Genomic DNA, 24308 nt, shown 5'->3' with positions numbered 1-24308 from the left:
GTGAGCATTTATAGACTTGCAAGGTTCACTGTTGACTCATTAATGTTGTTTCTGAATAGAAATACAGTGGTGAGGTACGTGCAGTGTGTGATATCCCAGGACGGGTCTGTGAAGAGACTGTCAGATCTGATTGCTCTTTTGCAGGGCTTTTGGTCAGTTCAGAAAAATGTAATTCTATGACTTACAGTCATGGCATGCATGAATCTGTATCACATGCAGCCATCTAAAGGGCTTCAAGTTTATTTTTTTTTTTTTTAATAAGGATTTGTCTGTTAAACCTGGATCTCTTTCAAAATGTGCCATTTTTCTTTATTTTGGACAATTTCTTCAAGTGCAGCTCAAGGAAATGAGTTTCAACTCATTCAACTACGAGTCCTAATTAGTCCCAGGAAACCACTCCCTGGATCATCCCTGGTTCCTGCCTGCCTTGTGATAGGGCAGGTGGGTCTTTGTGTGGCCATACATCTCTGTGTTCCAGACTCCCCACCTCACTGTGCTGTAACACACCATGGGGCATCGACAGCTCTCAGTTGTGAGTAAATGTGCTGCTTTGATTGATGCATCATTCTTAGGTCAGTGCTTTTAAGGAGGCAGCCTATTGTTTGTGTTCCAGAAGAAACTAAGTGGGGACTGTGCAGGTGGTAGCAATACTGGCAGTAATTTGTTCTTGCAGAAAATCTATACACAACTGTGATAGACTTTGTGAACCTTGCCACAGGAGAGAGGCTCTATGGCCAGGTGGATAACTTAAAGAATGTTTTAAAGAAACATTCCTATCTCAAAAGAAGTGCAGAGCTGTGACTGTCCCAAGGAAGACCATACAAAGGATGCTTCCTACTTTCTGTCTACAGTGAATTCTCCTGTACAGCTGTCCCTTTCCATATGCAAAGCTTCTTTGAAGGACCTGATGCTAGAAGTAAATAATTTTATAACTCTTCTTAGTTATACTGTGCTCCTGAGAGCTCATGTGGAAAACACCAATAGAGCAGCGGAGGATGCTGCACAACATTTTTGAATAGTCACAGTTGCCTTTCCTAGAGCCCCTTTGGTTTTATTTATCCACAAATGGAAGTTTTTCCTGCTATAGACTTCATTACAAGTGGCTCTCTGCAACGAACTCCCTCGGTGCTTCAGTGACATGGGTTAATTTAGTGTGTGCTGCAAAACATGGGGGCAGAATAACAACTCCTTTGTATCTGCTAAATGAAAAAGAAGCATGTGACTCCTCTAGTTGTTCAGAGGTGTTTGGCATAGATTAAACCTCGGTCCCTTAGAAATGTCTCTTTTGTGTTTCATAAAAGATTGCCTGCCATTTTCCTCTTGATTGAGGCTTTGCAGAGAGCCGAGCCAGCTCATTGTCTGCCTTTCAAAAGCCTTTCCACTCCGTTACAGTGATGGCAAATACTGTTTTTCAAAGTGGTTAAGATGCATAAAATGAGAGAAGACTTTAAGGCAAGACAAAGCTGAGTGAGTAAAAGTGAAAGCAAAAGCTTTGGGTGTCTACAAATGTGTAGCCTTCCTGTGGATGGGCAGCCATGGACAAGCTCTCTGAATGGGAAAAGTGTCTGAATTTGTGTGCAAAGGATAGCTGGGTGTGAGGGTGTTTAAAGTGGGAGAGAATGTGAGCTATGGCAGACTGGCCAGGCTCATATACTGGGCCATGGACCAAGCTACTCAGGTGCTGGTGATGTTTGTCTGCCAAATCCTCCTTGGCATTTCTTTGCTGGCTCCTCTGCTGCTGGCTCCTGCAAATCTGATCCTTGGGGAATTAGCTCTCCCTATGCAGGGTCATCAAAACGGGGAGAAAACTTGAGGCAGAAATCCAGAGCAGGATTGAAACTCTCCCTGAGGTGGGAGCAGTCCTTCAGTGGTGCAAACTATAACTAGAGAATGACCTGCGAGAAGGAAACTTCTAAGTTAAGAGATGGATGGTTGTTATATGTGGAAGGGCTACTGAGTGCAGAGGGAGTGACTCTGGGGGATGGTGTTGAAATGTTCTCAGTCTTACTGAGTGCAGCAACCTTTTTTTTTTTTTTTTTGGATGACTAATTGGACAGTTACTCAGTGCTTTGACAGTCCGACACACAGACTAAAATTGTGGGCTGATAGTCTGCTTGGCTGTAATATTTGTGTGCTTTTTTACTCCTTTCCCATAGAATTTAAGTTTAATTGGACTGGCACTGCATAATGTTCTGCTCCCACTTGCTTCCTAATCGTGCACGTGGGCTACAGTTCTTTTGTTGCTAAACAAGTGTGTTGACTGTGTATTGATTACATACCATGTCAGAGTGTGTTCCCATCCCAGAAACCAGAGCTTTGTGTAAGCCAGTGTACCTTTGGCTAAATGTGCCCAAATTGTTGCGCTGTGATGAAATGGAAGAGATTTTAGAAAGCTGTTTTGTAGAACTTTGTCTTCATTTAAGCACTCCAGTACGAAAGTTTATCCAGATGAGCACTGCCCACTGTTACCTGTAGGTAGGTTTTGGTCTTTTGAAGAGAAGGTGGGTCGTGATTAGCACGATACAGGTGTGACAACACGCTTCCCTTTGTGAGAGGTCTGAGCAAGGGAAGGCAGGGAGTCAGCAGATAAAGCTGCAGTCACCTTTGATCAGATACAGTCAGACAGCCAGAACTGCGTTGACAAGGATGTCAAATCTGCTGTGACCATCAAGGAAATAATGTTGCGTGGAGAAAATCAGACATCCTTTATCAGCTGACAGGAAACTGAGAGAGTGCATTATAAAAGCTCTGGGATGCTGCCACTGTGTGCATAATCGATGGGCGTCTGACCAGTTGTGTTATGTAGGTGGTTGAGGGAGATCTGGGCAAGATTTGGTGGTGGTTTTTGTTTGTTTTATTTTAATTGCTGTAGTTGCTACTTTTAATTCAAATTGAAAAACAAACCCAAGCTGCAGACAAATGCTTTTTAAGTTCAGCTATCCTGACTTTTGTCATATTCACTTACACTTTCTTTTGTGAAATTAAGTTAAACACCACAGTCTACAGACAAGTCACTTACAAAAGCCAGCACCTGAAGGATTCAGCAGAGCTGGAGAGGTGGTGAGTTGAAAGGTGAATGATTTAAATGTTTGCCCCCTGCTAGACTCTGCACAGATCATCTTTCTGCACAACGCAGTGGGAAATGTTATAATTAAATCAACACAAAAATGATGAGTACTTCTAAACTCAATTTGAATGTGTACTGATGTGCATGCGTGGCTTCCTTGTTCGTTTTGTTTTTGTTTTTGTTTTTTTTACCAAAGCTTTGTGCACTCTAGAGAAATAACGAAGTCTTGTTAACTACTGGATATTGAAATAATGAACTACTTGTTAGCTACTACATATTACTGTAATCAGCTGCTACCTGCATCCTTTCAAAACTCCTGTCATTCTCGCTGACTTCAGTGGGTGACTTGCCTGCCAGGACTGTGGGGTTATCCATCAGTTCTGGAGAGGAATCATAGAATGGTTTGGATTGGAAGACCTCAGCACTGTGCTGCTGGGCATCTCGATCTGTTAAGAAGAGTTTTTCACAACCTCACTCTGTTTCCTGATCTATGCCCTCCCTTTCACTTTCCGGATAAGCTTGTTTTTCTCCGACATGTTGAGGAAAAAATGTAAGACTCAAATTTTTCCACTGCGTCTGTTCAGACACAATGTCAGTCATTTGCAGTTGGATCTTGAATTCATATGGCTGTGTAGAGGCTCATCAGTATTTATTTTTCAATTTCTTCTGTACCTGGACAACCTTGTTCTCTTCCAGGTTTCTCCCTGTGCTGGAAAAAGGGAAGAGCAGCATTGCTGGTGTCCCCGTTGAAGGCCAGAGGCTAGGAAAATAATCTCAGTCTTTTTGATTCATAACTGATCTGGAATGATGAATCATGCCATCTTGTTTTCAAAAGAGAAGGCTTTAGAAAGGATGATTTGGGGGATGTTTAATCAACCTGACATGAGCAGTGCCAGTGGGAGGTCCGTGGGTTCCATTGGGCTGGGAGCAAGTGAGCCCAAAGGATGGCTGTGATGTGGGGTATAGCAAATGAAGTGTTTTCTTGGCTTTCTGTTGGATGTGATGAGAGTTTAATCTCTGTTTTTTAAGCTCTGCTGATTGTCAGTCATAACAGGAGGTGAAAAAGGCTAAAATGTTCTCCTGCAGTTCTGCAAAAAGTGATCTGGTAGAGGAAATAACACTGAATCTTGGCTAAGGTTGAATAGAATTTTAAGTGGCCGATGCCCCTTGTTCAGCCCCCAGAAGGTCACAGTCTGCTGGTTCAAGCGTGCTCCTGTTAAGTGGAGCTCCCATCTGAAAGTCAGGCAGAGAACTACATAAAATATTGATAGACTTAATCTTACTGTGCAAATGAAGTTCAGGTTGAGCTGATCCATCCTGTTAGCTGCTGATCTCTGTGCTTGTTTCTTCCTGATAGGGTGGCTTGTGTTAGCTGGTGGCATGGAGGACTAAGTGCAGAGCAGAAAATGAAGTGCCCAGGCCTGGAAGGAAATAAGCATAGAAAAATAAGCTTTTATATGCTTCAAATAAAAAAGAAAAAAAAAATAACTGCTGAAAACAAAGGTAGCATTTAGGCATAAGATCACAGAAGGCATGACAGTAGTGAGATCTAAGAGTCTCTTTACAACAGCAAAGCAAATGTTGCTGGAAACAGCTTAGAATCCCTGTGCATTGGAACCATTATTCGTGGTTTTAATGTTGCCTATTGATTGCTTGCTGTGGTGTAAAGGCAGCAGTGGTGCTGTGACCTGTGGTGTTCAAATAGGGTCTTATTAGAGTGAGTGCTCGAGCACCTGCACACCAGCAGAGGAGAGCTGCAGCCCCATAACCCTGCTGCTGCTCTCAGCCTATCTGTCAGTTCAGAGCTGCCTCAGTTTCCCACTAATTAAAGGGGGAACAATATTCACTGATTGGTACCTGAGGATTAGTTGTCAGTATTTATCGAAGCTTTTAAAAAGCACTGTCACTGCTGGGTGTTCCCATCAGTAATATATGACAGTTTGGAGATTTGACCTGATGTGAGCTTTAAGCAGAAAAATAGGTTGAAAATCCACAGCAATCACTCTGCTCTAAAAGTCTTGGTGATGTGATGATGTTAGCCGTTAGCTGCAAGTTTTAGGAGAGTTTCTCTTGCCTTGTGAGCACTGTGTGTTGATATTGGGATAGTTATTCGTTTCAGTTATGTGACACATAGAAATCAAGTTTTAAATTGGCTTTACACACTTCATTTTTCTCGTGCTACGGAAGAAAGATTGTATCTGCAAAATAAAGTATGCTTTATTTCCTCCTTCCCTTTTCTTCCCATTCCGTTCTCTCTGAAGCTCATATCTGTGGTGGTTTTTTACTGATGTGTAGAAACCAAGTGCAGGGTTTCCAGGAAAAGGAGAGCTTTTGGTCATCTTAGCACAACCAATATGGGAAGCCCTTTTATCGTGTCCCATATTGTTGTGGGTTATGTGGTAATTGTGAAGGAACCACTTGAAACAAGCCTGGATTAAAAATAATAATAATTTTAAAATGTGATTTTTTTGTTGTTGTTGTTCTTTGTAACGTTCTCCTGGGAACATGTCCTGGGAACTCACGTTGAAGGCTGGATCTACGTGTTGTTGCAACTTCCCAGAGTTTCATGAGAGTGCTATTTGTGGCCTGTGCCCGGCTCTTCCTTGGCAGAGCAGGCAATTGCAGGCAAAGTCTAGGATGTGGAATGACACAATGCCTTCCCAAGCTAAAAGAAGTTGCAGAATACCAGCTAATTTGTCAGTAGATGATTGTTTAGCAAGAACTCAGGAGGTACAGCACAGAAATGACTGATTTTTTTCCAACCTTGATTGGTACACAAACATCCATTTCTACAGTTTGACGCATTATGTTGTCAATGCTTCTGTAACATCAGTGCCAGTGTAACATCAGTGCCACGGAGTCTTGAGGCTTTGGGGAGGGGAACACACTTCCTCCTGCAGCTCTCTAGCATTGCTGACTGGGGCGTTCTGGCTTTGCAGGCTTGCGGAAGGTCATGGTCCGTGCTCATCGGCAGGCTTGGTGCTGGCAGGACGAATGGTACGGGCTGACCATCGAGGATATCCGGCAGCTGGAGAAAGAGGCACAGCTGATGCTGGCTCAGAAGATGGCCCAGTTCTGTGGTGAAAATGATCCCGAGCAGCACGGAGTCAAAGATGCTCCTGGTGAGAAGGACATTGAAGCTGACGCAGTTTCACCTGTGGACCCAGAAGATGTTTCTGGTAACAGTGAAACAGCCTCTGGGAGGTCGCTCACCAAGCAGTGGTCCACCTCTTCCAAGTCCTCCCGGTCTTCAAAGAGAGGAGGTAAGATGCTTCTCTGAACTGTGCAGAGGCTGGGCTTTAGGAAAGTATGGCTGGCTGAAACCTTTGGGACAGTGCTTATTCCTCTTGTGAGCCCTTTCAGCTCTCATGAGAGATCTCTGCTGGTGTTTCAGGCTCAGACTTCTCAGGTGGCCTCCTGTGGGTTTGGAAATGTTTGTCATTATCCCATAACTGTGACTGTCAGAAGGGCATATGGCAGAATTCATGCCACTCTGAAAGCACAGGAATTAGGAGAAGCAGTAGAAGAGTAGGAAGCAGCTGGGTAGCAGTGTTGGGTGTCAGAAAATGACAAACAAAGCAGCACGGAGAGGCTTTGGCTCTTTTTACCCACCAGTGGCTTTTACAAGCCCTCATCCATCAGCAGAGCTCCCTGCCTGCATGCTGTGTTGTGCCTGGCCCCGGGGTGCAGAACCCAGCAGCAGGTGGCAGTTAACTGCTCATCCAGGAGGCCATTACCAACGGGCACCTTGTGCCCTTGGCTGCAGTTACACCTTACTGCACGATGCTGCAGTGCAGCTGACGCACTGCAGGACTCCATTGGCTGCTGGAGAAACTAAGGCAGGTGCTGTGCAAGGACGAGGGGCTGGGGTTCGCTGCCTTTCACTAGTGGTAGTGCATGTTGGCTGTTTGGGAACCAAAACTCATAGCTGGCTTGAAACCAGTTGAGACATGGATCATGGTTACATTCCCCTTTAAATACCATTCAGCAAGCTTTCAGGCTTTTGCTGTTAAAGCCCCAGCAGATACCCTGTTTAGGGCTCAGTTACAATGCAAGTTACAGGGAGACAGGGCTCGAATCCCCAGCTGCTCTCTCTCCTTTCGGTCAGGCGCAGCTGGTAGCTGGGGTAATAGCTCTCTCAGCAAGAGGGCAAAAATCTGGGTTTTTTGGAAGCCCCAAGAGGCAGCATTTCTTCCAGGGACGGTGGAAGAGGCATCTGGGTGAGTGAAGCTTATCCATCTCTCACATGTACTGAATATTGGAGTTGATTCTCAATTTTTATTTACCACTCCATCACTGATTTCATCACATGGTGAATGAGATACGAGCAGCAGTTTTACCTTGCAGTGACTCACCAGTGAGCCCCAGGGAGGAACCTACCAGACGCTTCATAAATCACTGTATGGAGATAAAAATGCTACTTTGCTTGCACCAGGATGTTTTAGCAATGTGCCCATCTCTCACTACGCTCTTTGTTATGAACCCCCTCCTCAGTACTGATGTATTCATTGGCAGCTGTAGATTTCAGACCCTTTAGGATTTTACTTGAAGGTTTTCACTAAGAGCAAAGCGTGGATTTGGATGAAACTGCGGATTGCCTCAGCTTTTACAGGAAAAAGTAATGGAAGAAATGAGTTGTGATGTGCTGAGAAGTACGTCACGCAGATATTTTAATCTTTCTGGTGGCACATTAACATATGGAAGCAAGGAGGGCTGTGTCGACGCACCGCTACCTCCAACAGGAAAAAAGCTAACGCCTTTCTGCCAAAGATCTCAGTCCTTTCTATACCACGCGAGTGAGACCTCTGGTGATAGCAGGACCCTCGTCGCCATCCCATATGTTATTATATGCTCTATTTTTAGCAACCATTATGCGAGTGCCTTGACGTCACAGCAGCGTGAATGGGCTGCGCTCTGCCAACCTCCTTGCTCCCAGCTCCAGAGGGGTGGGCGGTGGGGAGCTGGGGGCTGCCAAACCCCTGCTGGGCTGCAATTAGATGACTGCACAGGGTCTCCTTCGTCTCTGCATGTGACAGTCAGGTAGCAGAATTGAAATTGGAAGCCTTTGACTTACGTATTTAACGCTGTTGCAGGCAATAGTATGAAACAGCTCGTGCAGCTCTCGCAGGAATCGGAGCCTTTCGGAGGCTTTGTACGTGTTAAATGAGAATTTGTCAGTCTCCTCAGGTTTTTGCTGTGTTAGGTGAGGTGTGCACTCCCCTCTGTGACATGCAAGAGGAATCTGAAAGGGGAAAAACCATGTAACATTGTTTGAGCCGTTCCCTTCATCGGACCACATTTCTGTGATGAGCTCAGACTGCATCACTGCTGAAATATATCTGAAAAAATAGTGCTGTGATGTATTTCCATACGGTGTAGGGAACTCTGGAGGGGGAAGAGAAAGGGAGTGGGTAGGTGTGAGGAAAGGGGGGTGAACAGGGACCAAAAGGTTTGTTGGGTTTCCTCCTTGCTGCAGCAGGACAGCTGCTCCAACAGCTCCCCTCCGAAGTAGTTGGATAGCATATTGTTTAAATCATTGAAGTTTAAAGTTTAAATAGATCTCTAATCCAATTTGTGTGGAAGCAATTTCCTTCCAGAAAACAGATTATTTCTATCCAGGCTGCTCTGCTTAGCTACCCACCCAAAAGTTAGTGAAGCAGAGGCATGGCTTGTGTGCTGATTAGAAGGAACGAAGAAAGCTTCCAATCAGCCTGCTTCCTTCCTAATTGCAAACTTTAAAACCCAGCTGATTTTGCACGTCCTACTAACAATTATAAATAGCTGCCATTCAAAATAGCATAAGAGTGATACAAACAGCTTGCTTTAATGTAGCATCTTGCCGGCAGGTTATAACAACAGTAAACAAACAGGATCCGTAAAGTGGTACACTGACATCACACCAGCATCATCAGGGTTTTGTGTTTTTAATATTGCAGCAGTGCATTTTTGCGGAGAACACACAACTCTTCCTCCAGCAAAGATCATGTTGGGAACTCTCTGTCTTGTCGAAGTAACGTTTCGCATAAGGCTTTTCTGCTTTTTCCAGCAAGTCCCTCACGCCATAGTATCTCGGAGTGGAGGATGCAGAGCATTGCCAGGGATTCAGATGACAGCTCAGATGATGAATTCTTTGATGCACATGGTATGTGGAACCTAAATCACCTTGTTCATTACCTGAAGTGGTGGGGATAAGGGGGCGGAAAGCATGAGCTGTGGGGAGTGTGTGGGGAAGGAAGCAAGACTTCATTGCTTTGTTTCGGGTCTGTTCCTTTCTAACCAAGCTGTCTGTAGCATCAGTGCAGCTTCTTTGAGCTTCCCCAGCACTACCCAGCAGACTCCTGTATTTAACACGGCAGCATTTCAGATTCATTGTGATCTATCTGATGTGATCTTGAGCAATCCCAACCTTTTGGAGCTGTATTTTATTTGTTGCAAATGTGTGGATAAAATTTAGCAATGCTTACTGCTCTGTGGGTGTGTCTTAATTATTCTGATTCAGTAAGACTGATGTTTTAATAATTTTTTTAATCAGTAAAGGATATGATTAATTGTTCTGACTGGGCCTGAAGAGGCTGACGTTTGCCTTTATTAACTCCTTATCCTCCTGTTCCTAGAAGTACAATAATGAATGCAACAGGGAATTCATGTGCCAAAATTAATCAGTGTTGATTCCAGAATTTCCAAATTTTGACTGCTCACATTTGGTGAATGCTTTGGTGTTATTTCTTCTATTTTTTTCCATGTAATTATATGAAGAAGCTTTGTTCCACTGCATTCATTTTATATGTTGTGCTTAATATGTATGTAAGCCTGGGAGGCTCTGTCTCTGCTGACAACAGATGGACTCCTCTCAGCTTGTAATGCTAATCTAAGTTACATGTGCAACGTGTGCTGATGAAGTTGGTGACCTTTCTCTGAAATGGAGTTGTGAGAAGATCACACCCCAATTTTGTAAAGCAGAATTTCAGTGATGTTCAGCAAAAGTTCAGACCCACAAAACTGATAGTATCACGTTCTAGAAGAGTTCTCACATCAAGTATTTAGGCATGCATCCCAAATGCTGGGGTAGAAAGTGGCCAGGATGCCGGTGAGTCAAAGTGATGAATTCATCTTGTTTGGACAGAGAAAGGCCAACTTCAAGTCAATTTATTGACTTATATAGCACCTACAAAAACGGTAGAGGATTTATTGTAGCAATATACATAACAAGAAAAGAGGAATGAGTCATTGAAATGGCATCACTGCTATCCACCCTTTTTTTTTTTTTTTTTCTTTCTCTTTTTAATTACTCAGTACTAAAAAGGGTTTAGATTGAGATAGATGCTTGGGATTCAGGCCCATGGGGAATCCCAGGAGCTCTTGTAAGGTGCCTAGGAGGGAGAAGTAACCCCAGCAGCAGCCAGGAGGCTCATCGTGCTTCATCTCATGGGAGATGCGGGGTCAGTGCTGTATGGAAGTGGAACTGATCAGGGTCAGCACCCAGCAGAGATCCTCAGCAGTGCTTCCCATGGACACACACGTTCCTTCACCATGCAGTGGGTGTACTCTGAGCTCGGGGAGGTTTCTTGTCTTGGGCTTCCCACTCATCCTTGTTCACTGAGTCTGGTTAAAGTGGTGACAAGTACAGTAATATCTGATTTCCATCCTGTAATAAACGTTAACAACTGGAGTAATATCCCTTTCAGTGATCACTTAGGTAGCAATAAGGGCTGCAATTAAGCCTCTCAAGGAAATAAGTTCAATATTAAGCTTAAGTTGCTGAAGGAGCTTTGAGTGCAATCTTCTTAATTCTCTGCCAGCACATGTTTTGCACGCACGTGCTTCCCCTTGCTGGGAACAGGTACTCCATGCTCCCTTGCGTGGGGCACTGAGGATTTACTCAGCTTTTTCCATAGCTGAAAAAGGAAATGGCATGCCAATACGAAGTTTCCAGGTTGCTGTCTTTCTGTGGTCAATGTGTAAATAGAAACTCCTAAAAATAATTGGTCTTTGCTTGGCTGTGCGCTCAGACCTGAGATACTAGCTAGATACACTGAAAAGAATAATAAATTTCATAATTTTTTTGTTTCCTGATCCTGGGATTCTTCCAACTGATTATTTTCTTAGTGACTGCACTGCACCAAGAAAGGGAGAACCCTCGTCTGGGACTCTAAAGATTTTAGATCAAGACATCTGTAATTGCTGCTGTTATTATTATGTTTATATCTCTTTATTAAATTTACGAGCCCAAAATTTTCAGGAAAGGAATAATAAGCACAGTGCAATAAATAAATCAGAAACCAATTAACCTCTGTAACAGTTAAAGACACATCCCTAACGTAGGGGAAAAAAAAACAAAACAAAAAAAAAAGAGAAGGAACCAGCAACTCATAGCAAAAGCACTGCTGGAAGCCTTCAGCTGCTGCTGTTGGCTGTGGGTTCAGGTGCAGCCCCAGGGCTCTGCTCCTCTTCCAAGAATGCGTCCTGGTGAAGCACTGAGTGTGGGGGCTGTGGGAGTGCCTTGCAAGGGGCTCATTTGGAGCCCTGTTAACCTTCCTGGATGCTGCCAGGGTGTGTTTTATAGGATCTGTCCCTTTTATGCCTCTTCCTTTTCGTTACATTTCTCTGAAGGTAGTGTGTTGGGGACCCTTGTTCTTTACCAGCTGTAGCTGAAGTTAGCCAGGGAAGAAGCTCGTGAGGTAGGAGGGAAATGGAGGACGCAGAGGCAATGTGGTCAGTCTCCTGAGGAAATCAGGCTAAAGATAGCCTAGGGAGTTCACGTTTCCTTTGTTACTTCTGCCTTTTTAGGTATTTGGTCCTGTTAACAACAGCGATTCTGATCGCTGCTTCCCCCTAAGACCTCACTCAGCTTTCACATAACTCAGGGAGGATCCCAGCAGTGAATGTTGCTTTGTCCTCTCCTGTATGGAACCTGCTGGCTGCTCAGCATCACCAAGCAGCCATACACGGTCATGCTAAGCAGAAAGTACAGCAGAAAAAATGTCTAACTTTGTACTTCAAATGGTTGTTCTAAGAATCTATGTCATGTTTTCCACACCTTAGGGCTTTTGTTTGGAAACAGAACCTTTTAGTTGCATGTTCTTGACTTTTTCAAAATAGGCTTCTTTTCCTACATAAAGAAAGCCGAGAAAGTACCGTGTTTTATTATGACTTAAACCATCAGGATGTTTATAAGATTACATATAGCTATGGGGTCTTTTGATTAAAATTCTATTCTGTGCTCGTCTGTCTACATAACTGTATGTGTGTGACTCAAAAAAATCTGTTTTTTAAAGAGGACTTGTCTGACAATGAGGAAATGTTCCCGAAAGAAATAACCAAATGGAGTTCCAATGATCTGATGGATAAAATTGAAACCCCCGAATGTGATGATGTCCAGGGTAATTTTTTTTTTCTTAAATCAAAACCGCATGTGATATTTCAAGGTCTTTCCAGGTCACTTTTACAGCCCCATTCTGAGCAATGTAAAACTTGTTATCTTCATCTCATGAACGGAGAAGCTGAGGCAGAGCGTAGAAATGACTGCCCAGCATTGCTGGAACGGTGCTGCCTGGTGGGAGATGGGAGAAGGAAGCTCTTGGTTCTCTTCATTTCCCATGTTGGTTAGGTTCCTTTGTGTGACAGCCAGGATTCATTCATATAATGATGGAATATTTCAGCTCTGTCTTGAATCACTTCAATCTCTCCTTACTTTTCTTTTCTCTTGCTCCACCCTTTGTTCTTATCTGTACCCACCTCGATTTTTTTTTCAATTTTTTTTTCTGCAAAACTTTACAAAACTTTGGAAGGAATTGGACTCCTCAGCTAGCTCGATTCATGTAGCAACACAGTGAAGGATGACACTTAGGCTTTCTAGTACAATGCTGACCTGTGTAGACACAGACATGTGAGTCCCTCAGATCTCTGCTCCCCCAGTGCAGTTGCAGTGGTTCCTTTTATTTTCCCACACGTGAATCATTTCTGAGAATTGTGCAGGGATTTCTCGTTGTTGCAGTGCCTGATGCAGTGAGGATGCTTGGGTTGCTGTAAAGAGAGAAGAGCTTGCCAGTGTCCTAAAGTGCTTACTGAGGTTATGAGAAATTGCTGGAAAATAAGTGGCCTGGCATTGCCCAGGTTTCTCAGCTGGAAGGATGGGGGAGGGAAGGAGAGGGCAATTTGATGAAATAATTAAGGCAATCTGAGGCAAAGAGGCTGAGAGGCATTGGCACAATCTGCCTGTGTGGGAGAGTGTCTTTGCCAAAGCGTCTTGCAGTGCTGACATTTTAAACCTCTGTGCTTGCAGGTGACTTGTATCATGAGACATCAGCAGAATACCACGTTGGCTCCAGTGTGGAGCGGCTCAGCATCATTGAAGTAAGCACTTTGGTTTCTTATAACAAGATCCCTTGTTGCTGGAAAGTCTCCATGTGGGGTAAATGGGGTGAACTGCTCTCTTCGCTGCAAGCGGTGTCTTGTCTTTGTGTATCATTTGAAGCCACACTGGTATGCTGTGTACTCCCTGGCTAGGCTTAAGGGATTATTTCACCTGCCTTTTGAGCATCAGATAGAAAATTTTCAATCGTTTGCAGGCAGTATCAGGTATCCAGCTGGAAAAAACACTGATCCTGTGGGGATAACAGCTGCCTCAGGCACTGCTGGTAGAGCTGCCCTGATAATGCCAAGTGAGCTAGTGGAAACAGGAGTGCTGTGTAACTGCAGGCTGCAGAAGTCCCACTGACACAGCTGTGCTGCAGCCCACTCATTTGAGCTGCTCAGGGCCTTGTTTGGAAACCAGTTATAGCACAGCCTGTATCAGAGCTCCAAATAAAATAACAAATGATTAACCCGCTGGTTTTCCAGTCTTGGAGTTATGCAGGTTTTTGCTAGCCAGTGTCCCAGTGAGTGTCCCTTAGAGTCATGGTAGTCATCCTGCCCCCCAGGCAGTGCCTGTCTGTGCTGCACAGCTGATGTGGCTGCTTGCAGAGTCTGCTGTGAACTGCTCAACTTCTGGTACAGTCAAAGACTGTGAGCATGGGTTTGGTATTATTCTACATGCAGCTTTTGTTGTAGAGACTGAGAGCTCGAGGGCTATGGGGAGAGTGGGTTGCTGGAGATGGAGTGTTTCTAGCCACCTCAAGGTGAGCTGTCTGCAGCTCACAACCCTAAGATTTCATGCAGAAGCTGAATTGGTGCAGAGGAGTTGCTGTCTTCTTCAGGTAGTCTCCTCAAGTCATTCTTGTTTCTGGCTTAATTTTAGGAAAGGAACTTGAAAGTGAGCTAAAAATACCTTTTTCTCATAGTCGATCACAAGTAGTCCCCTAAAACAGTTAGAAATTTCTAGCCACCACAGCAGGGATTTCCAGTTTGGAAACTCCCTCACCAAAAGGTAGCCCAAGATTCAGTTGTCTTACGTGAATCCAGGTCTTACAGGAAAGTTCTAAATAGCCACCACCACCCCTAAAATAATCAGCAGTTGCTTGCATGTTCCCCACTTCCTTTAAGAGCAGAGGTTAATGAACTGGAAGGGAACGGCGCCTCCAAATGACTGATAAACCTCCGGATGACCTGAGCTTGGTGACTCATGTTGTTCTCCAAATGAGCACTTAAAACATTTGTCTGAAAGCAGTGCTCAGATGCGGAGAGAGGTCCTCTGATGCCTCCAGCCAGGGAAAAGTTCACCTTGCAAGCACTGTAAACTGGAATCGGAGAAAGTTTAAAGAGCAGATGTTAATATAATGTAATGGTGCTAAATAATTAAAGGCTGTTCTTGTGCAGGAGGTCTGGAAAATCTTTATTACAGACTTGGATGTGAATTTTAATGCTTCTGGTGGGCTGCGTATTAACACATGCTTTAGCATTATCTGGTAAAAATGCAAGCTAGCTGTTAGGTTGCTAATGTGTGCCTGGGCATGCTTCCCTCCCACCATTGTGTTTGTCAGGGCCTCAATCACTGCTCAAAAGACAGCAGGTGACTAAAGATGTTAAAATAAGAAAAAATTGCCAAATGGAAATTCCTACTGCCCCCTCCTCCCCTTTCCTACCCACTCCTAGTGTCTTCTGCACTGCCTCAGCAGGGAGTTGCCTTCCCCTGGGGAAGGAGCCAGGATGTTCTCAGAGGTTGTCTCAGCTAGCATGTGGGGTGAGGCACAGGAGAAAGGATCAGTACCTGCTTCTGCTTGTCTCAGGTTTTGGGGTAGGGGGATTAGAGTCTGCAAAGGAGCTGTTAACACTGAGAGCCCTGATAGTGGAGAGATACCAAAAATAGTTTATGTTCCATTGCGTTATAACACGTAACCAACACAAGTGGATGTTCTTGGACCTGCTCTTAGGGCATCAGGATCAGATTGAGAGCTGTTCTGGTGGGAAACTTAACAATAACCCTCCCTGGAGTTCAGATGCAAACTGCAATCTGTCTTTTAAGGCAAGGAATTTATTCAACATCATAAGCAAACAACCTGGACAGCCACAGTACAAACCTGTGGTGTGTCTGTATAGCAGCCACTGAGCCAGTTGTTGGCCAGCCCTTTGGTTATGGGGAACTTTTTTATGGGGAAGTTTTTTCTCTTCAGTTCCTCTTTGCCAACGTTACAAACAAATCTGAAGTCTGAAACTTATTTAACTAGTGCATGTGTTGTAAGTACCGTGTCTGAGCTCAGGGGAGAAAAGGTGATAAAATTTCCTTAAAATCCGTGTGGGACAAATATAATTTCTTTGCAAAATCAACCTTTCTACTTTGCTCTGTTCATTCCCACCCAGGATGAATCAGTGCAGCCATTAATGCAGCCAAGTAAAATCCATGTCCTCCTCTTAGTACTCCATGGAGGGAACATCCTAGACTCGGGAAGTGGTGATCAGAGCTCTAAGCAAGGGGATGTCAACACCATCACGACTGTCTTTGACACAGTGATGAGGGTACATTACCCAGCTGCTCTTGGACACATTGCCATCAGGCTAGTCCCTTGCCCAGCCATCTGCTCTGAAGCCTTTTCACTGGTGTCCAGGTAAGTTGATGCTACTTTTTTTCAGACGTGTAAAATTTCACACTTGTTTTTTATTTTCGTTTTTGATCTAGCATTCATTAAATACTCTGCACATTGAAAGTTCTGACCACACTACAAGAGTGCACTTATTAATATACTAGAGAAGCATTCAATCTCGATTTCATACTTAGCTGCAGTGAATGCAGTAATCATGCAGCAACACTTTTGTGATTGATTTACTCTAATGAATCTAATAAATACTGAGGCTCTAGTTCCTTGTCTGAGGGTTGTTCTATCCATGTAAGGGTGTTGTCCTTGAAGATTTACGTTTGATGGGAGGGAAAGACTTATTAAATTTCTTATGTGTTCACTTTGGGATAAATGGCCGTTCTGTCTTGTGGCTCTTTTTTTTTTTTAGCAGTCCTCACAACTGACTGTACTGCTTCTAAATGGTTTTCCCCACTCTGCATCTTAGTATTTCCAATCTCTCTTGCTCTATCCAGCCTCAGCCCATATAGTTATGATGAAGGCTGCCTGTCCAACAGCCAGGATCATATTCCCCTTGCTGCCCTCCCTCTGCTAGCAACATCATCACCTCAGTACCAAGAAGCAGTAGCCACAGTGATCGTCAGAGCCAACCAGGCCTACAGCGAGTTCATCAGATCCCAGGAGGGCATGTCATTCAATGGCCAGGTGAGCCACAACGAAAGGAAGAGCAAGTGAAGCAATTTCCTTCTGAAGCTCTTTTCATTCATCTCTCAGGATGGATGGAAACGCAAAAGTGTTGAGCTGCAATAAGTGTGCTTCCATTTCTTTCTGAAAGAGAGATTATTGCTTACGCTCTGTCTTGAACCTTTGGGATTCAAAGTAAAGTCAGAGCTTATGTTGAGAAATGAAGCTACAAAGCTGTGAAGTTAATCAGTTTTCAGCATGACACACCTTTCCAAATCAGGAACGCTACTCTTGTTACTCCCATTGCAAACCAAGGATGCTTGAGTGTTCCACTTTTTAAAGGACCTTCAGCAGCTCTCAGTGGAGTTGTCTGTCACAAATACAAGTTTCTTTTTTGAGGTGGCACAAGTCCTGTGTCCTGTAAAAAAAACAAAACAAAACAAAAAAACCATCACTGAGCTTCACACTCCTGTGAGCAGAGTGACTCTCTAGCCCAAGTGGAATTTGAGCTATTGAACAGGCTGTGCATGTTGTGGATATTATCCACCCTGAGCTTGTTCCCAGCCCCAGGGCCGCAAAAAGCTGCCTTCTGCTCAGGGCTCTCAGTGCTGTGTTGTGCCTATCTTCTGAATGCTCTTGGAGGCAGGACAGCATTATCTCCTGACAGCACAAAAAGGGAATAGAAGCACAGCAAAGCTTGCCTGAGGAGGTGTGGGCAGCTGGTGAGGAAGGATTCAGGCTTGCTTTTTCGACCCTGGACTTAGGGCCATAGACAGTCTCTGTGTTGCTTTCACCTTGTTCTGGTTGGCAGATGGGAACAGGCAGAACATGATAGCTGTGCTGGCCAGCAAGAGTCTGCAGGGTGTGAGCGGTTGTTCTCTGACAAAATAGTTTTACTGATAAAAACACTGGTTATCCTGTTACAGCAGCTTTTCCAAGTATAATCCAGCTCTCCTTTTAACTGTCAACCTGGAACTGAAGTCAAAGGGCTTTTCCCCACCCCGTCTCTGTCGGCTTTTTCAGGTCTGCTTGGTCGGGGACTGTGTTGGAGGAATTCTGGGATTTGATGCCTTATGCTACAGCAATCAAACTGTGTCTGAGAGCCAAAACAGCAGTCGAAGAGGGAGTGTTGTGAGTGTCCAGGTAATGCTGTGTCTGCTGGGAATAGGTCTGCTGGCCACAGCCCCTGGTTTTAGTGAGCATCTTTGCACAAAACAGCAAAGTCTGTCTTTGTAATTGATGGCCAGCAGGTGTGTCTTAGTGTGTGTGAACCCCAGGACGTGGTGGGCTTTGCTCTGAATGAGATTTTGATGTAGATGGGTTGAGAAGGATGGAAGGAGGAGGTTATAATGTGGATGATTCAGTTGTCAGAGTGATAAGTCCATGTATTTCAAATCCCAGGATACCGACCTGCTGTCTCCTGGAATAACAGTGAACAACAGCTATTGCTCCAGCGGCTCTAATCTGGAAGCCAGCAGACACCTCAGCAGGAGCAACATTGATATTCCCCGTAGCAACGGAGAGGATCCAAAGAAGCAGCTGCCACGGAAGAGGAGTGATTCGTCCACCTACGAACTGGACACAATAAAGCAGCATCAGGCCTTCCTTTCGAGGTAAGATTTCTGAGGAACAGAGCCAGCAGTGTTCTGGAGCTGAGATGGTGCACCTGTGAAACTCGAATGTTGCTTTGTTATCCTGTGTCAAGGAAGGTGGAGGAAAGTGTTATTTTAGATTAGAGGAATATAGATTTCGTTGAGTATGTTGTATATGCAAAAAAAACTGTCAGCACCCTTACTCAGCAGCAGTGAGAGAATCCAGCTGCTCTACTGCATCAGTATGACAATGGAACAGCTCTTTGTCCTGTTTCTGACAGCCCAGGCAGTCAGGTAACTGTTTTTTTCTGTGCTGCAATTGCAGCATGGAGGTCATATGGCAAATATGTTAACAGCATGAGTGAAGAGAGTGAGGCAGAATTGTGAATTTGGGATTGTTTTAATTTCAGAGCATCTCCAAAAGCTGACCTGTTGTCACGAGTAGAGTGCTCTTTAATTTTAGCTTAGTTCAAGTGTGAGATTGAACTGCAGTGCCCTTTCCTATCACAGTAATAGGTTTCTGCTAGGTCAGTCACATGCTCTGGATAAGTCACTGTGAGCCCCTCATTGGTTAGTTGGTTCATCTCTGCTGTCCTATGTGACTGTTTGGCAAAGTCACCCACGCCATTACATGAATCAGGAGCAAGGGGTTGGGTTTTGTCCTCTGCCAGAGCTGCTCCATTGTACCTAGTTTGTATTTCAAATTTGTTACTCACTATCAAAGTTCTCAGTATCACATTGCAAAGCTTCTTCAGATGGGCTTTCACAAACGTATCTGTTAACATAACTGATAAAATTTTCATAGTGATCTTTCCATTGCTGCTGATCGTTTGGGGATTACTTCTGTAAGCCCAGAGGCTTTTTCTGGCTGAATCATTTCCCTCAGCCTGTGGAATTGGACAGCCCATAGCTCTGTCTCCTACAGGACCAGAGGAACTGCATCATTCTCCTAATCCCTCTTCCCTCCACATCCCCAGCATTGGGGAGCAACATCTCCCCAGTCAAACACCATTACCTGCATTGTGACTATGTTCAGTGCTGTTCCTTTTGCCCCATGCTGAGCTGAAATTTCATCCCACTCTTCTGCTTCTCCTCAGTTGCCTGCAGGACAATGTGAGCCCAACACAGGGGCTCACGTTGTCACAGAATCACAGAATCACAGAATCACAGAATGACCTGGGTTGGAGGGGACCTCAAGGATCATGTAGTTCCAACCCCCCTGCCTAGCAGGGCCACCAAACATACACCTTTACTAGATCAGGTTGCCCAGAGCCTCGTCCAACCTGGTCTTGAACACCTCCAAGGACGGGGCATCCACAACATCCCTGGGCAGCCTGTTCCAGGACCTAACCACCCTCCTAGTAAAAAACTTCCCCCTAACATCCAACCTAAATCTTCCCTCTTTTAACTTAAAACCATTTCCCCGTGTCCTGCTATTATCAGCCCTTATGAAGAGTTTACTCCCCTCCTGGGAGTAAGTTCCCTTCAGATATTGAAAGGCTGCAATGAGGTCGCCCCGCAACCTTCTCTTCTCCAGGCTGAACAAACCCAACTCCCTCAGCCTGTCCTCATAGGGGAGGTGCTCCAGCCCCCTGATCATCTTCGTGGCCCTCCTCTGGACCCTTTCCAAAATCTCCATGTCTTTTTTGTACTGAGGGCTCCACACCTGAACACAGTACTCCAGATGGGGCCTCACAAGAGCAGAGTAGAGAGGGACAATCACCTCCCTATCCCTGCTGACCACCCCTCTCCTGATGGAGCCCAGGATCCCATTTGCTTTCCGGGCTGCCAGAGCGCACTGCTGGCTCATGTTAAGTTTCTCATCTATCAGGACCCCTAGGTCTTTCTCTGCCGAGCTGCTCTCAAGGACAACTCCCCCCAGCCTGTACAGGTGCCTGGGGTTCTTCCGGCCCAAGTGCAAAACCTTGCACTTTGCCTTATTGAACCTCATTAGGTTCACCCGAGCCCAGCTTTCAAGCCTGTCAAGGTCCCTCTGAATGGCCTCCATTCCCTCCACCGTATCGACTGCACCACTCAGCTTGGTGTCATCAGCAAACTTGCTGAGGGTGCACTCCATTCCCTCATCGATGTCATTAATAAAGATGTTAAAGAGCACCGGTCCCAAGACAGACCCTTGAGGGACACCGCTCGTTACCGGCCTCCACCTGGACATAGAGCCATTGACCACCACCCTCTGTCTGCGGCCTTTCAACCAATTGCTTATCCATCTAGTTGTCCACCCGTCAAATCCACTTCCCTCCAGTTTGGAGATGAGGATGTGATGGGGGACCATGTCAAAGGCCTTGCTCAGGTCCAGGTAAATGACATCAGTTGCCTTCCCTTCGTCCACCAATGCCGTCACTCCATCATAGAAGGCCACAAGATTAGTTAAGCATGACCTTCCCCTGGTGAAGCCATGCTGGCTATCTAGGATCACGTGCTCGTTCTTTATGTGTTCTTTATGTGATCAAGCACTGCCTTGTCAGGGGCCCATTTGCAAAAGATTCATAGCAGAACAGAGTTTCTATTTTCAGAAAGGTAGCTGCATTTATGAAAGACAAAACAGTGAGCTTTTCAGCTATTCCTAGCAGGTTAATAAAAAACAATCAGTCTCTTGTTCGTACCTTATTGAAACAGCCTCCTGTAGTACAGGAGTCATGCAGAAACGTACTTTCTCTTCCGTGTTCTTGACCTCAGGAGCACAAGCTGAGCACAGGAAAGTGGGCTGGCATCTTGATGCATTTTGCATCTAGTTTAGCAGAGGCAGTGAGCCTGGAATGGCAGAGGGATTGTGCAGTGCCATCTGTCTTTTCAAACAGCTTTGTCCCAGTCTCTCTTGCTCCATCTCTTAAGGAGTGTGCCAGCTCCCATTGGAATGCATTTGAGGGGAGCCTGGAAAGGGCTGTCAGTGTTCAGCATGCTGATGGATTAGGGCACCTTTACTTCTTTGGGGCTTTTGTATCTTTCAAAATCAACCTTTAAAACTTGAGTCAAGAATGAACCGTTCCCAAAGCTCAGTAACAAGTTTTATCCTGGAAAAATGCATGAGCTCCATTTGCATCTCTCCCTCTCTGGTCCAGGGTGCAGGGGCTCACCCCTTCTTCTTGGCTGGGATCATACCAGCCCAGTCATTGGCTGAATGCCCCTTCAGTCTCTCTGTCATTAAATAATGATTTTCCCATGTGAAAACCAAGCTCTGATGCTTTGTGCAGGAGACTGGCAGAACTGAGCCAAGTGTTCCTAATGGGCACAGCATTCTGGCAGCCTGGCATATCGGGGCCTTTCTCTCCGTGCCTATTGCAGATTTCAACTTGTGCCAAAGACACTAATTTTTTATTCATGTATCAGATCAACTCTCTTCTTTGGGATAATGCCCAGCAAGCCAGAGCAGCATCTGGAGATTACAATCACACATTTATTTTTAAATTCAGTCCTTCTGCACAACTACATTATTTCTGGCTGTGCTGTACTTGTATTATTGTAAATGAGTTGATTTGCTTCTGAAATTCATAAGCTCTTGTTTAATTAATGCACACAGTACATCTGCTGCTTTTTAAAGGGAGAACAGGGCACTGTACATTGCTTGGAGCATGATGGATTCAGAGTTCCCCTTGGCTCTCATTTCTTTTGATTGCAGAAAAGACTATCAAGATTCCAGTAAAATGAGAGGAGCTATCCAAATTGCTTAGCAGTATGACTGTTCTCATTCTCTTCCATTCCCCACGAAGAGATGCCATGGGAAGACGAGCGAATATGCAAAAAGCCTTGTACCTGCCCTGCTGCAACACATCTGCCATCAGGATCCTTTCTGTTGCGTGTTTGTTTGGATCACGCTGCTGTTGCCCTGTCTTTAGCAATCCTGAACTTATTCTGAATAACTTTATATTCCTTACATGCAGCAAACTTAATGTGTTGCAGTCTTGACAGCTAAAATAATTGTAGCTTCGCCGAAGGTGGCTTGTTTTTAAATCTGTTTGAGCATCTCACATCCCAGCAGTGTGATCTCAGGGAGGCTTGTTCACATCACAGGAATGGGAACATACTCATTTTAGCTGTCACTGCTGTAACCTCCTGTTCCTCTTGCTTTTGACATCGCTGTTTTGACTTTGTGATCTCTATGTCTGCCATAAGTAAGCTGGTTATTTCCCTGTGGATGGTAACCAGGAGAACAGCGCTGTGATTGTGCATGTGTGCACCTTCAGAGAATACATGGCAGTGGGGCACAAGGAGAAGGCATTGGAGCCCTTTGGGAGCGACAGCCAGCAGGATGCTGTCCCTGGAGCAATGTGCTGTTTGCCAAAGTTCTGAGGCTACAGATGAACAGCCCTATTTCCATGAGCCCCATGGTGCTGGGATGTCACTGCCCACTCAGGCAGCCACATGCTGCCTTCAGACGTGGCCTCGATGAGCAATTGCTGTGGCATGTGCTGGTGGCCACCTGGGACTCTGTCTTGGGGCTGGGTAAAGACTTACATTTACATCATCCCTGACTCCAGGCCAGTAAGCCTATTATCCAGCCTGGCTGTTATGGTATTCATTTATCCTACATATTTTATAGACCCCCGTTCTAATGCTTTTTAAAGTGTTTGAAAATGCCCTGCTAAAGTCACTGCTGGGAGTCTGTTTGCAGCTCTCCAGTTGCAACTGGTGATGGCCCAGCAAGGCTGCAGTCTGAATCTGTAGAATCTGGAGAGGAAAAGAAATTCAAGCTTTATGCTGGTGAGAGAAGAATGTCAGAAAACCTTTTCTGAACCAGGTTATTAGTGCTACACATCTGTATTTCACTGTTTTATCCCAGACCACGACCTCTTCTTAACATGGGGGTGGATTCCTGGGTTTGTTGTCTCAGAATTCCTGTTTCCCTTTCCTTAGTGTCCAGAGGATGTGTGACGTCAAGTCTTTGTTGTAAACTTGTGTATTGGCCAGCCTGCACTATACACGGGTTACATTTTTCAAGGAGATTTGCCAGCTAAAAGGAGAAAGCTGGACACATTCTGTATCTTTTTTCTTTAAGTACAGTTACTTGGGGTTGTTGGGATAAGGCTGAGGGGTAACTTGAGTGGTAATATGTGACCTCAAGGGAAAAACATAGGTGAGAGAGTCCTGGTTGCATGATAAATGCAATTTACATCATGGCCACTGAGTTAATTACCTTGGATTACCATTTCCAGTATGTGCTATGCACATGTTTGGAAGCTGTAATGCAAACCTGGTACACAAGTATGTTAGAAGCCCTCCTGCAGATTTTGATCTTTCCTTTTCTCTTTCCCCTCCCATTTTTCTTTTCTCTTTTTAATACTGTAACACTTGTCCAAATACTTCTATGAGGAAGAAATGGGTAAGCACAGTTTTCTGTAACATTTGAGAGTCAGGTGATGGAAGGAACTCAAATGTTGACAGCCAGAAAGCACAGCAATGATGTGTGTAATGGAGTGAATCACTGTAAATCTGCTTTTTTCCCCCCTGTTTGTTACTCCAGTAACTTTGGTTTGCTGGTTATTTTAGCTTGCAAATGGCTGTTCTACAAACAGCAGCCAAGATTTTGACTCCTCAAAAAACCAACTTCTTGAGGTGATTGGAATGTGTTAACAAACCCACTCGAAGCTTGGATTTGTACAATCTGAATACCAATGAAATGAGGTCATTGTTTGGGGGGCACGTTTTGCTGAATAGTAAATCTACAGTACAGAAGCACAGTTCCTTCACTAGAAAGATAGAAATTACACTCACTGTCAATCACTTATTTGGCCTTCAATTACGACAAAATAACATGGATGAAATTTTGACGTTGTTTTCTGGTCTTCTTCTAGTTTACATTCTAGTGTTCTGAGAAATGACCCGGGATCCAGGCGGTCCAGTAGCTCCACTATGCTGGATGGAGGAAATATTGGAAAGTTTGAATTTGAGATCACTGACTTCTTCCTCTTTGGTTCTCCCCTGGGTCTGGTTCTTGCACTGCGAAAAACTGTCATTCCAGCTCTTGACAGTAAGTCCTGATGTAAACTGCTGTGTTCCCTG

At 44.7% G+C, this 24308-nt stretch overlaps 1 protein-coding gene across 15 annotated transcripts in view; it reads left to right on the top strand.

Annotated features, from left to right (window-relative positions):
* The window catches only part of PITPNM2 (phosphatidylinositol transfer protein membrane associated 2), a 115952-nt gene that overhangs the window by 70272 nt on the left and 21372 nt on the right, over positions 1 to 24308 (top strand). For 12 of the 15 annotated variants that reach the window (XM_031592622.2, XM_090120799.1, XM_031592629.2 and 9 more), the window contains 9 exons: positions 6007 to 6330; positions 9114 to 9209; positions 12343 to 12447; positions 13350 to 13420; positions 15803 to 16047; positions 16530 to 16719; positions 17722 to 17841; positions 18100 to 18311; positions 24101 to 24276. In XM_031592622.2, coding sequence (XP_031448482.2) covers positions 6007 to 6330; positions 9114 to 9209; positions 12343 to 12447; positions 13350 to 13420; positions 15803 to 16047; positions 16530 to 16719; positions 17722 to 17841; positions 18100 to 18311; positions 24101 to 24276 — 1539 coding nt within the window. Of the gene's footprint in view, positions 1 to 28; positions 533 to 6006; positions 6331 to 6711; positions 6911 to 9113; positions 9210 to 12342; positions 12448 to 13349; positions 13421 to 15802; positions 16048 to 16529; positions 16720 to 17721; positions 17842 to 18099; positions 18312 to 24100; positions 24277 to 24308 lie in introns of those variants that run through there. The other 3 variants (XM_031592630.2, XM_031592631.2, XM_031592626.2) reach the window with 3 other exon arrangements.

This window comes from Phasianus colchicus, chromosome 18, assembly GCF_987193195.1.
Source record: "Phasianus colchicus chromosome 18, bPhaCol1.hap1.1, whole genome shotgun sequence".
Classification (NCBI taxonomy): domain Eukaryota; kingdom Metazoa; phylum Chordata; class Aves; order Galliformes; family Phasianidae; genus Phasianus; species Phasianus colchicus.
This window is presented reverse-complemented; position numbering and strand designations above follow the sequence as displayed.